The sequence below is a fragment of the Vitis vinifera genome, chromosome 7 (assembly GCF_030704535.1).
Source record: "Vitis vinifera cultivar Pinot Noir 40024 chromosome 7, ASM3070453v1".
Classification (NCBI taxonomy): Eukaryota; Viridiplantae; Streptophyta; class Magnoliopsida; order Vitales; family Vitaceae; genus Vitis; species Vitis vinifera.
This window is the reverse complement of record NC_081811.1, coordinates 24,092,416-24,105,651: the sequence shown is the minus strand read 5'-3', so window position 1 is coordinate 24,105,651 and position 13,236 is coordinate 24,092,416. Positions and strand designations below refer to the sequence as shown.

Genomic DNA, 13,236 nt, shown 5'->3' with positions numbered 1-13,236 from the left:
TATTTATTTTATATTTTTTAGGAGCAGTTTGGACAAGGGACAGTTTGGCGCTCAACGCTGTTCCCACCACTCCTCTGCCGAAACAAAAAGGCCTCCATCTCACTCCCCCACCTGCTCCCTCTCCACCGCGACATTCATCTCTTCGACTTCAACACCTCCATCCTCAGAACCAAACCCTCCGTCACCGTCTATTCAGTCCTATCCTTTCCTCATCATCCTCGCACACCACCCCTGCTCCTACTTCCACGTGATTCAAGTTCCAGGTCTGCATTTTCATGTAACTTGCAATTATTTGTTTCTTTTTATCGATTCTCGTGTTGAATCGAACTGATCATATAAGTATGCGATGTGATGTTTATTTGTGCCCCTGCAATCTCCACATGGACAATGTGTTGTATGATTCAAAAGTATGTTGCATTTTATGATTCAATAGATTCTGATCGGATCCTCCATTGGTAAGTAATTAAAATCCATTTGAATGTGAGTGAATTTTTAGCTTTGGTTCGCTCTCCATTTGTTAAAATTTGCATCAAGTATCGCTTGTTCTTTAGGATTTCTAGAAAGCTGATTGGATTTATTTTTATTCGTTATAGAAGATGGAAGCTAGAGGTAGGTTGCATTGATTGGCCATAAGTTAAGAGAAAGTTGTGTAAATATGGTTTGGTCATGTGCAATTAAGATTTGATATAAGAAGTGATCCTATTGGAGGCAAAAGCACCTGAACAAGGTTTAGGGAGGGGAAAAAGAACTACGGATTGAGATTGCTGATGATACATTTGAGATCCTACCTGAGCTGAACATGGTACATTGATTGTTGATGATTTTATGGAGGGCTTTGCTTGGTTGAAAAGTGAAAAAAAAAAAACAAATAAAAAAAATTATCCTACTCCAAGTGATTGGCATTTAAAGATTTGTTGATTTGTTCTCCTTAGATAGGTTAAGCGTACATATATTTAATATGTATCTTTAAAATAATGGTGCTTTTAATGTGAAATTTTCATGGCTTTGTAAAAGGAAGAAATTAGGAATAATAAAGAATACCTTCCTAGGAAATTCTGTTGCCATCAGAGGGGATTATTCCATTTATTTTCCAAATTGGGTTTACAGTATTGTATGAAAGTATTGCATTGTATTTCCTTTTGGGGTGAAAATACAGTTGGAACAATTGAGAAAATTAGATTTTAGGTGTGGAAGAGATACATATCATCTACGGATTGAGATTACAAGGACATGTTGATCTTGGGTCCAGTGATTGAGATAAGCAAATGAAGGCTGCTTCATTCAAATCAGCTTCTCCTTTAAGACATGTCATTGACTTGTTTGGGATTCCCTTTAGCATTGGCATACAAGGATATGTCAATCTAGGATCTGGCTATTAAGATGTGAAAGAAGTTGGCCTCATTTCATTCAGGCTCTCTCTTGCAAGGTGGCAAGCTAACCCTTGCTAGGAGTATCCTTGCTAATTTCCTATTCCTTTTTCCTGCACACATGTTCAAGCTAGGAATGGGCATTAGGTCAAGGTATTGTGTTCAAACACCTTTGTGTGCATTAGAATCAGGTGTTTGCAAGCAAAGATTTTGGAGGTTTAAAACTAAAACCCATTTCATGATGAGTACATCTGACAGAGCACGTGCCTATGGAGGTTTAGAGATGAACACTGAGGCTGGTGTTGGATGGTAACTGTCAGAAGAGTTGGGGAGGATGATAATGGTTTTGACAATATGGGTCTTTACACATTTATGAATGCAAATCATAGAATAACTTGTGCAAAGACAGGTTGTGTGGAATAGTACTTATTTGTAGGATTTTTTAGGATTTAGAGTTGGACTGTTGTGGTTCAGGCAAGTAGCTTTGGAGGCCTAATGCAGCCTCAAGGAGAAGGAATTTTTAGATGCCTTTCTTGTAACTTGGGTGCACATTCCACAAAGGAGCATCATTTGCTTATTGAAAACAATTATATACGGTCTGCTGAATTACAGTATGAATAAGGGATCAACTATCATTAGGATTCCTGATGGTTTTGTTCGCTTTCAGTTCCGGACATCAAGAATTATACTCTGCTGCAAACCACTGACCAACTAAACAATTGAAGTTGCAATACTTGTGTCTTGGGAGTCACAGGTATGTTACGTATGTATTTTAAATCTTTTCCTGGTTTTATGGGTGCATTAAATACTAGAAAATATGGACTAGCTGCATTGAAGCTAGGTGTAGTATAGGGCTGTTCATACTAGAAAAACATGTAGGAACTCTTAGTGTGTTTCTTACGTTCTACAGTTAGGGGTTTCTTTTAGAAACTAATGTTAAGCCAAGCATCTGGGTCCAATCTCAGCTATGTGGTTTTTGAAGATAATGTTAAATGCTTCTTTAATAATTGAAAATTTTCTTAACAAAATCATCATTGCTGAAGCCTTAGAACTATTAGCTTACTGCTTACTACAATGTTTATCAGACTGTCCTTTTAGAACCATCTCCGTGTACCCATCCAATATGTTTTCAGTGAGATTGCTACTTGATTACAGCAAATAAGGAAGAGTTTTCAAGAACAAAGAAGTTCATCATAGTAAAAATATTTCTGTATTCCTAGATTTATAAGATTGGGGATTTTAGACCCATGTTCTTAGCCATTTAGGACTTTATTATTTTATTAGCTAGTTAGCTTAAATGCAGGAACATCTCTTTGTGATGAGGCACTTAATCATGAAAGTGAGAATGCTGAATGCAACTCCATGAGAGATGTTCATGGAGGTAAGCGATTTGTATACTGCAAAACCTGTACCAAGTTCCTGTTTGGAGTTAGTGGATATGGGACTATAAAGGTGCATTCAATTATCAAAAAGGAGAATTTAAGCCATAATACCGAATGAAAGTAGATTGATTTTTTTCATTCCCATATCTTCTTCCATAATGGTACGGAACAATTGAATCATTGAAGTATATACACAAATCACTTCAAATGCTATGATGGTAACCTCATCTTTTGGCATGTGATATTCAGACATAGAACCAAGTCCTTGTGAATGGGCAGACAACCCAGGTGCTATTGTTTTATGGTGGTAGGACAATTGCTTCCATTACTGGCCTGAAAGTCACCAAATTCTCCTTTAGGTGCTTCCACTGTGGCTGTTCCCATCTTTCTCTGGTTTCCACAACCGTAACCCTTTGTCACAAAGTTACTTCATCCATAAAATAAAATAAAAAAGAAAAAGGTAAAAGGTGGTTGAAGATCAGGAATGCATTCCACCCAATAGAATCAAAAGACACAAAGCCCCTGAAGAAGTTAAGGTTCTTCCTCAGTATCTTGTAAAATCTTTGGGCAGAAAAAGAATAGTAATAATATATATATATATATATATATATATATATTTAAATTGATAGCAAAATATAACAGACAACCTTAAGGGTTGACATACAGGATTATAGTTCACTGGACATGGGCCAATTGTGAAAAAAGCAGGCTGATTGGGTCATTCTTGTATTTGGTTCCAGGGCCAAAATTCTGAGCAGATGGTTAGCAACCAAAACCAGTGAATCCAGAGATTGAAAACGTCGAGAAATTATGGTCTATATTGCATGTCTATCTAGGGGTGAGTCCAGTATAAAGGAATGTTCCTGAGATGAAATAGCGTTCATTCTGACAAGTTCTTTGCCATAGTTAAATGTCCTAAGATACAGTAATCAATTGGTGAAATTGCATAACGATGAAGCGTGAGAAAAGTCCTTGAGAGATGGCATGAATTTCTGAATGCCTTTTCATGCATTCAACATATTACAAACTGATTTTAGATCTTATTTTTACATCTGCCCATGAGAAGAGGGAATTAGGAGGTGCAAGTTAGAAGGTGGGGCAGAATGCTGAATGGACTTGAATTAATAAGGGCTAGTTCTGGATGTCAAACATAAATTGAACGTGTCCATCTGTGTGCTCAAGCAAATATTGCATATAGAGGAATCACTACTATCACCATGATCAATAGACACTATGGATTCATTAAGAGTACAAGAAAAATAAGTATGTGCATCAGAGCACTCCCAAAGACACCATGGATTCATTTTGTACCCTACATCTAATACAATGGATTGGTTTAATTCTCTGGGGATTTCAATTCACTATGAGATTATTCATAGTTCTATATTTTTAACTGTAGATGTGAAGAGTGACGACATGGTTCTTAGGATGGAAACAGCACATGATTTGTCTTTGGATAAGGTTTTGTTAATGATGACAATGATGGTGATACAAGAAAGTAAGAAGACAACAATTCTTTACAAGTGCATTGCCATTGGGTTTAGTAGGGCAGTTTTAGCCTAGAATTGATTTTATCTCTCTTTGACTTTTTTATGAATTCATTTGAATTTTGTACAGCATGTAAAATTTTACTTGAGCAAGCATCTAACTGATTTAACTTAGCCTCAACATGGTCATTCATAGCTCATGAGCATCAGTTTCTAGATCGTAAATTTGTTATAGAAGAATGGTGGTCTTGTTTAATATTTTTTCAAGTCCAGTAACTGTTTTGACAAACAAGGTTTCTAAGTATGCCACTTGACAAATTATAATGAGTTTTTATGTATAGTTGAAGGGTTTGCTGGTCTGTAATAACCAGCTCATAAGCCAAGCTCTTTAACACTTTTCCAATCGCACCTTCACCTTAATATTTTGAACATATATAAAGAAATAAGAATTATTTATTTAATTAAAGGGGAGAAAAACAAAGTCTTGAGCAAGATTCTACTTTTCAACTTGGCCTTTGGACAGCACTCACAACATAAAAAAGAAAGCAAAAAAGAAAAGCTGCCTACCATTACGGGGTCTACACCCTACAAAGCCCACCCACCTAACCAAATCTTTTCCCCATTTGTTACTTTTATTTTTTTTTTCTTTTTCTTTGTTTTGCACCCATGTTAGATTCTATGCACATTTATACATAGGCACTAGGAGCTATCCCAGAACAAAAAGACATCTCTCTTTCCTACTCTCTAAAGCGTGGGAAGTTGGGGACGCTTGAAAACAATTTTCAAGCGTGTCGGTTTCCCGTCACTTTTGAAACATCCAGCTCAAACTTAGCTTTCCATCCTCCTCTTCTGGAAATAAAACAGGTGTCCCATAGTAGCCATCTGATCACCATCTGATTGATCATTCAATTTTGATCCGATTTGGTTTTGGCTTGGAAAGTATGTGCCTTCCTCTGTGGGTTAAGAAAAATGGATCAATTGCTGTTAAGAGCTCACTCTTCTTTCTATGTCTATAACTGGAATAGCATATCAAATAAAACCCAGAATTGATACCTGAATGCATGTCTCTATTATGACCAGAAAGCAACTTCTCCTACTAATTTAAGTTCTGTCACCAACCATGTCCATTCCTTCTGCCTCTTTTTGGAAAAATGTTCACAACGGTTCTGGACTTAACAATAGGATTGCCAAAATTTAATTGGAAGTCAAACATGTTATTTCACTAGGTGGTGATTGTTGTTGCAATCTTAAGGTTTCAGGTTCCATTATGGCTTGCTGCCAATAGGAAAAGGATGACCATGGTGTCTGTCGTTATGATCTAGAAGGTTTGATTCCCGACATTCTTAAATTTTTCCATGTATACTGACCAGCGCTGTATAGAGAAACAGGGTTGATTATAATGGGTTTTGTCTGCTAATCATGGTTGTTCTTTTTCTTAGCTATAAACAAATCAATTAATCTAGATCATGTTTTCCACATTGAAAGAGATTGGGATCACGTTGAAACTATTTCTGGATTTCAACCTTTGTTGCTGCATTAGCTGAAAACTGAAGCCGCTAAAGGTATTGAATCACTGATTCCAGTCCACATTTAACTCATTTGAATACAGTGCATTGCTTCATACAACTGGATATGTTATGTGTTCATATTATTCTGCAGGTTATGCACAATCATTGCTTCCAGGGACACAATCATTATGTTTAGGCTTTTTTTGTAAGTTTCTTCAAAGAGGAATAATTACCCAAATCAAGTAGCTAAGATGCTTGTGCCGTTGTGTTTATCACATATCCATTGAGGAAAAAGATGGATAGGTGAATCCAAAATGTTCCTGCAGAACCTTCGTGCAAGTCAGCGACACCAGTTAATATTGTTCCATACTCGATCACCATGCAGGTGAAAGATCCTCTCCCATATTCATTTTATAATTGAGTTCACCCCTACACTTTCTGCTCGTGTCACAGAGATTATACCAGTGTGCTTATGACATCCCAGAAACTTTTCAGATGAATTACCAAACACTCCTGAAAGGCCCTCTGAATAACAGCGGAGCCATTGATGGAGCAACGCGTCTCATCCTCAAAAAGTAGTGTTTTTTTAACACTTCTGTGGTAACCACAGCTCACTTGGGAGCCAATGCCATGGCCAAGGTTCACTGTTTGAACGGTCCAGATTGTTTCTTATGTGGGCCATCTTCCCATGAGAGCCAGAAGGACAGCTTTCTTCCCTCTGCTTTCATGGATACTAAGAATTTCAATTTTGAACTTTTTGTGATGAATGCAGGTACCCACATGCACACAACTCATCAGTTCCCCTTCCTGTGGGGCTATGTTGAAACTTGAGAACCAGCTCACACGTGTTGCTGTCAATTAAAGGTATATGTGGCTCCCGCTTCATAGAGCAGCAACTCATGGTGGTGGGGTCTGATTTGTGATGTCCATATTACAGCTAAAACCCACTTGTGGCTGCATATCACAGAGTGGGAAATCCCGATGCCTTATGTTATCTAGAAACTGTTGAAATACGTGGAATTGACTGTTCAGGAGTTTGGCATGGCAAAAACTTACTAGATCTTCAATTCTATACCCAGCACAGAGATGGGTTGATACGGTCTACTGACTTCGTTGTAAAATTGAAGCATGGGCTCACTTCCCTGCCATGTTGTTGGGAGACAAATAACTTCGATCTATTGAAAGTGCTTAGCATTGAATTGGGTCCTGCTATTATCCTCATGGTATATCGATTTGGGCAAACCACATTGGTTTATCTATATTCCAGACACGTTTGCATGTGGGATAAATGTTGTCCCTGATAAACTCAAATAGGATAGACATCTACCTCTTGAATACCCGGATATCAAGCCAGGAAATATGTCCTGAGACTTTTGTAAGTTGTCAGGGTTTAGCCCTTGGCTGAATTGGTATCAGTTCCAGGTTGGAGTGTTCAGTCACTCACTGGTGTAATCTCATGTCTCATTTAGAAATGTATGCGAATTTTTTGTAGTTTACTGCTACGATCATGACTATTGACAAATCTTATTCAATTTATTATTCTTGTTATTTTTAATAATATTGGGAGGGAACTTCCATGCACAACTGGGCCAGGGCCACCATGCAAGGAACGAGCTCTTGGCTTCACTGACCACATGGATGCGGCTTCATCACCTAATTCCTTGTGATCATCATCAAGTACAGTACCTGTAACAAAGGTAACAAAAATCTGCATGATCGAATGTTGTAATTGTATCCATCTGATTGCCTCATTTGTTCAGTATCAGAAGTGAAAAGAGCATTAACTATGTACATTACTTTGTCTCCATTTTTCTTTTAAAGCATACAAACAAGAGAAACAGAATTTTTTCCTTTGCTGGTGAAGCTCCTTGGACCTCTTCAAAAGGCTGAGGAAGAGGTTGGAAAGTGACCCCATGTTTTCTACTAAACTGGCACCTGCTAGGGTTGTTACCAGACTACCTCCACTTCCTCCACCATGTTTTCTACTCTTTTTCATGCTTATGAGTTTATTTCTTTTCAATTTCTATTCGTCTTTCCTCTTTCCCTCTTTTCTTTCAACCAGAGAACCTTAGGTAGACGTACCATTGTTGGCAGTGGAAATCCCAGGACCACAGCTTTAATCAAATATCACTTAAAAGTTAAAGGGCTTCGGCAAGGCAAGCGAAGTCAGATCCAATGGAGAGGCACGATTGCAATTAAAAGATAGCCCCAGCCTCCCATTAGTAACCAGGAATTAAATAAATTCAGTTTGTATGGGGCTTTTCTGTACAAGATTTTGATAGCCAATAAATCATCCGTCATTGTTTGGTTTTACATAGAATTTTAGTAATGAAGAAATGCCCAATAAAAGAGGAGAGGGAATGCCATTTTAATGAACATGGGCATTTGAAATTCTGGTACATCTTTCACTGCGTGCTGCTACATTTAGAGAATCTCTGTGGCCAATCACTAAGCAGGCGGACCAAAGAAAAGTGAGGTGTTTCAAGTTTCAACACCATAAATACCACACAGTCTCAGTGTTCCAACCTAGTTTTCAGCCACTTGTATTTTTCTCATTACAGAAAGGCTTCATTGTACTCTCCTCAATTTTACTAATGCCAATTCTAACATACAAGACTTATTTCAACTGGTTGGAAAACATACCCATTTTACGAACTTGTCGTAACATGAACAGTAAGGCATGACGTGTTTGTTTCTGGTCCAAACACACTCTCTTTTAAGTAGTGAGTAGTGCTTCTTACTTCTTAGTTACCGCTTGAAGCCTCGATCTTGTGAGTTGGGATCAGCCATACATTTTCAAATTTATTAGTCACAAATCACAATTAGGGTAGGCAGTCAGCATCATGGGCTTTTTTTTTTCAAAAAAAAAAAAAAAAAAATCCTCGCTCAAAAATTAAATGAATAAATTTATTGGATAACCCATTTTTTTAAGAAATGCTTTGAGGTGCTCAAATAATTTAAAATAAAATTTTAATTAAATATTCAAATAATGGTTTCTAATTTTTTACTCCATCAATAAAAAAAAGGTATGAAAATGACCCCTCATAGAAATTCTGCTATTTTTAACAATTAACGTGAAAATTTGTTGAACCTACGTCATGCCATAAACTTAATCAGTGATTAGAAAAAATTGACAATTAATGTACAGAAAAGTTCAAATTTCGAAACCATGTTCATTAATTTACGCGAACTCAACCCATTAAACGACATCGTTTTTTTGAGAAAGCAAGAAAACAGTTCTTGGAAATCCTGACATTGTCCTGCCTTGCAAAATCAACATCCTCAGAAATCGCGATTAACTCGCACCGACCACGCCGTAGTGGCGCCCGGGATACGCTGACGCCAACCAAATCTGGGCCAGCTGAGCTAAAGCGGAGCCATTAGAAGCCGAGCCGACATACGGTCCTTTGCACTTATCACCACCCAGGCAAGGTCTACATGCGTCTCACTGATCCAAAAATATCTATCAGAAAACGGTCGAAAACCAGCAGTGCACCGGCTATAGCCGGTTAGGAGAAATTGCATTTGGAGTGAATTTGGGTTCATTTCATTTGAACTAGAGTGTACCTAACCCAAGTAAGATTCTAACCCAATAAGGTGACCCAAGTTGGTTTATTTAAAGAGAGAGAAAGTGTGAGGACAGCTGGGTTGTGAGCTGGTTTACTGATCTTCCCGTTCCACTCCAATCCTCTTTCTCTCTCCTGTTTTCTTTTGTAGATGAACAGTCGTAGACTATTTGCCTTCAAACATAGCTGTTTAAATTGATTGAGTAATGATGTAGAGTAGAGAGTGTGGGCTATATAGGGATAGAGTGGTGTGAGAGTTTTTGGTTAGCTTCTCTTGTGGGTTGTGTTTTGATTGTAAGCTTCAAGTGCTTTGCTTGTGGGGTTTGTTTTTGTGGGTTCTTCTTCTTTCTTTTTGATGGGTTCAGAGGGTGAGGAAGTACTGAAAAAGGAGAAAGATTGGGAAGCCAAGAGAGAGGGCTGGTTATACAAGGACGCTATTTGTATACACCTCTACTATTCTAGTTGCGCTTGTGTTGGGCATGGGACTTCCTACTTTCATGGTTTCATTTAAGTGAAGAAAAAAAAAAGAATTGCAAAAGAAAAAAATTTGCTCTCAGCACGTCTGCCAAGAGCACTAAAGATTTCGGTTTAACGAAACAAACCCAAACATCTAAACAAGATCCAATTTAGATCTGTTTACAGTTTCTTGCCCTTCAGTTATGAAGAGACTCGGAAGCTCGGAGTCCTTGGGTGCTTTGATGGCCATCTGCCCAACTACAGGTTTAATAAAACGAATTCTTCTGTCCTTGTACTTTGTTATTTTTCATGCTTTTATTTCTAAGATTCAAACACGCCCATGTGATGCTTTCTGGTCTCTAACCTTTTCTGTGGCCAATCACCTTAAAAATCTTTGTAAACTTTGATGTTTGTATCTGTTAAATCAAAGCGGTTTTAATGTTGTATAAGTATTAACTTTCCGTGCTTAAAGCCTCTTTGTCTTTTATGGGTTTTCTCTTTCTGGCTAGTCCTAGTTATTGCCTTGCGGATAGTGGTTTCCTAATTTCTGCCTTCTCAATTTGATTTTCTTTTTTTTGGCTCTCCAATTGTGTTACAGATGAACACAGTCCCAGGAACAACCATGTCTACAGTAGGGAATTTCAGACCATGTTCGATGGCCTAGACGAAGAGGGCTGTGTGGAGGAATCCGGGCAGATCGTCGAGAAGAAACGGCGGTTAAGCGTCGACCAAGTGAAGGCCTTGGAGAAGAATTTCGAGGTGGAAAATAAGCTTGAACCCGAGAGAAAGGTGAAGCTAGCCCAGGAGCTTGGGTTGCAGCCAAGGCAAGTAGCCGTTTGGTTCCAAAACCGCCGGGCCCGGTGGAAGACCAAGCAATTGGAGAGAGACTATGGCATCCTCAAGGCCAATTATGAAACTCTCAAGCTCAATTACGACGCCATCCAACACGACAATGAAGCTCTACTCAAAGAGGTATGGGATATTCTGCCAACTATGCGTATGGTGTGTTTCTCTGGTTACTGGAATGCTGCATTAATTTTCAAAGTGTTTTTCTGACTTTAGGCAGTGGAAAGAGAGAGAGAAAGAGGGGAGAAAAGTGCTTTGAAAAATTGTTTTTTAAAAGCCTTAAAAAGGAAAAGTGTCTAATATGTAAAAGTAAGTGTGTGTATACGGTTGTGTTTGATGGGGGGTTCTCTATGTTTTGGGAGTGCAGATAAGAGAGCTGAAATCAAAGCTGAACGAAGAGAAGACAGAGAGCAATCTTTCAGTTAAAGAAGAGTTGGTGGTTTCAGAATCCGATGAGAAGGTGAAGGTGATGGAACAAAGCGAAACAGCCATGGGTGCAGGCGTCGGTGGATCTGATGCCAAAGACTTGAGCAACGACGATAGTTTCAAGGATGGCAACGGAGGAGGCAGAGTTTCAGTGTTCCCGGACATGAAAGATGGCTCCTCCGATAGCGACTCCAGCGCCATCTTGAACGAAGACAACAGCCCCAATGCCGCCATATCTTCATCTGGGGTTCTTCAGAACAACCACCACCACCACCTTCTCATGTCGCCGCCTTCCTCTTCCCTCAGGTTCAACAGCTCTTCCTCCTCCTCGATCAACTGCTTCCACTTCTCTGACTCCTCCAGACCCACTCTCGGGAATACCCAGAAAGCCTATCAACCCCAGTTCGTGAAAATGGAGGAACACAATTTCTTCGGCGCAGACGAGTCCTGCAATTTCTTCTCGGACGATCAACCTCCCACCCTTCCTTGGTACTGCCCCGATCAGTGGACCTAAACTACTTGATCACTTGATGAAGAAGAGGCAAATCCAAATAAGAATCCAAAAAATGCTCCAAGAAATTTTGTAAAATTGTAAAATGGAAGTGATGATGGAGTATGTAATTAAGTAGCTTTTCCTCGCCATTGTAGCAAAGTGAACAAGTTGCAGAGAGAAGGTCGAGATGGAAGGGCAGAGAGGAGAGACACACGTGGGGGTGGTTTAGGGCGAAAGGTGACGGCTATGGTGCTGGTCGTGGGGGTGGGGGAAGGTGGTGTTTCTGTGAGCCATTGCGGGAATGATTAGGTCGTAATTGAAGTCTCCCTGCAGCTAATGTAAAAACAATCCGAATAATATTCCTAGGGAGGAGAATAATATGAAAATCCATGGAGGAACAATCCTGTAATGGTGAAATAATCATTGCCTTGCTTTTCATCTCTCGTGCATTTTGCTCTTCCATTCCAGAATTGGAGGCCCAATTTTTGTCCTCCTTCCTCCATTTTTTTTCCTTTTCATTTTCTCCCTCAATTTTTCCCCAATTTTGAACAAATTCTCTCCAAAATAATTGTCTAAATTCATGAATTTATGGGTGTAATTCATCATAATTTTAAAATTACATCAAAAGTTCCTTAAATACTAAAAAAAATGACTTGAGGCGTTGATTGAATAAAACCCTTGGAATGTAATATTTAACTTTATTTAAAAATTCATGAAATATTAAAATTATTTTTATTTTAAATAATTTTTTAAATATAATTTTTAGAAATAATTTCAATAACACAGCCATAAAGAAATAAAAAGCTATCCTAAAAAGACTTGACATACTTGAGGTCTCTTTCCTAGCTTTGGAAAGTTTGGAATACTTGGTTGAAAATGATAAGGTAACCTTCAATAACTTTCATGTTTTATAAAATTTTAAATATAATTTTTTTTTGGACATACTTTGCTTTTTTTCCTTGGGTGCTTAGCAAACCAACTTAATAATTTAAATTGATTTAATAATTTAATTTAAGTCATTAAATAAATTAAGTATATTTAATAAAATAATTTAATGGTATAATTTAAAGTTAAAAATAAATTTAAATAATAAATAAAAATAATTAATTTATTTTTAAGTTCACATCTTCATTTTATCTTTTTATCCCCTTTTGTACTGGTTACCTCCACAATCTCCTTTATTATTGTATAACTCCACTATTACTCAATCTCGTTTATCTTATAAAACAATCTTAATACTTAAAGTAAAAATTAAATAATAAGTTTTAAGTTAATGACTTAAGTATAATTTAACTTAAAATAAACTTAAATCATTAAATAATAAGTATTAAGTTTTATCGAACGTCTCTTTGTACCTTGGTATATTTTTAGAGAATGATGATAAATTCAATTCATGATTTAAATAATTTAATTTAAGTCATTAAATTGATTAAGATATTTGAAAAAATAATTTAATACTATAATTTAAAGTTAAAAATAACTTTAAATTTTAAATTAAAATAATTAACTTATCAAAAATTTCAAAATTTTTTAAACTTATTTACTCTCATTTAATAAGTATCTCTTTTGAATCCACGAGTCCTATCCATGACTTTTAAAATAATATATATATTTTATTATTATTTTATATATTTTTAAGATAAAAGTTTAAAAAACAAATTTATTACTTAATGTTAAATTAAATTAATAAGATTAAATATTTAAA

General features: G+C 37.2%; 1 protein-coding gene and 1 long non-coding RNA gene across 9 annotated transcripts; both read left to right on the top strand.

Annotated features, from left to right (window-relative positions):
* The first annotated feature begins 11 nt into the window (after nt 1-11).
* Nucleotides 12-7,244, top strand: LOC104879906 (uncharacterized). 8 transcript variants are annotated; one of them, XR_002030473.2, is made up of 5 exons: nt 12-263; nt 5,489-5,561; nt 5,676-5,798; nt 5,896-6,383; nt 6,517-7,244. It is a non-coding gene; the product is annotated as an uncharacterized LOC104879906 (long non-coding RNA). The 8 variants fall into 8 exon arrangements; XR_009466222.1 differs by lacking the exon at nt 5,489-5,561 and having other exon boundaries at nt 5,722-5,798; XR_786285.3 differs by having other exon boundaries at nt 5,489-5,798.
* A 1,650-nt stretch (nt 7,245-8,894) lies between these two features.
* On the top strand, nt 8,895-11,969 carry LOC100853966 (homeobox-leucine zipper protein ATHB-6). The gene is made up of 3 exons (XM_003632428.4): nt 8,895-10,030; nt 10,365-10,738; nt 10,980-11,969. The coding sequence occupies exons 1-3, from the start codon at nt 9,970-9,972 to the stop codon at nt 11,550-11,552; spliced, it is 1,008 nt and encodes a 335-aa protein (XP_003632476.1). The 5' UTR covers nt 8,895-9,969; the 3' UTR covers nt 11,553-11,969.
* The last annotated feature ends 1,267 nt before the right edge of the window (nt 11,970-13,236 follow it).

Bases quoted from the DNA above. Each gene is read 5' to 3' on its own strand.
- LOC100853966 (XM_003632428.4), top strand. From the start codon at position 9,970: ATGAAGAGACTCGGAAGCTCGGAGTCCTTGGGTGCTTTGATGGCCATC. The intron at 10,031-10,364 runs GTTTAATAAAAC...ATTGTGTTACAG, and splicing joins GGCCATCTGCCCAACTACAG to ATGAACACAGTCCCAGGAAC. The intron at 10,739-10,979 runs GTATGGGATATT...TTGGGAGTGCAG, and splicing joins ATGAAGCTCTACTCAAAGAG to ATAAGAGAGCTGAAATCAAA.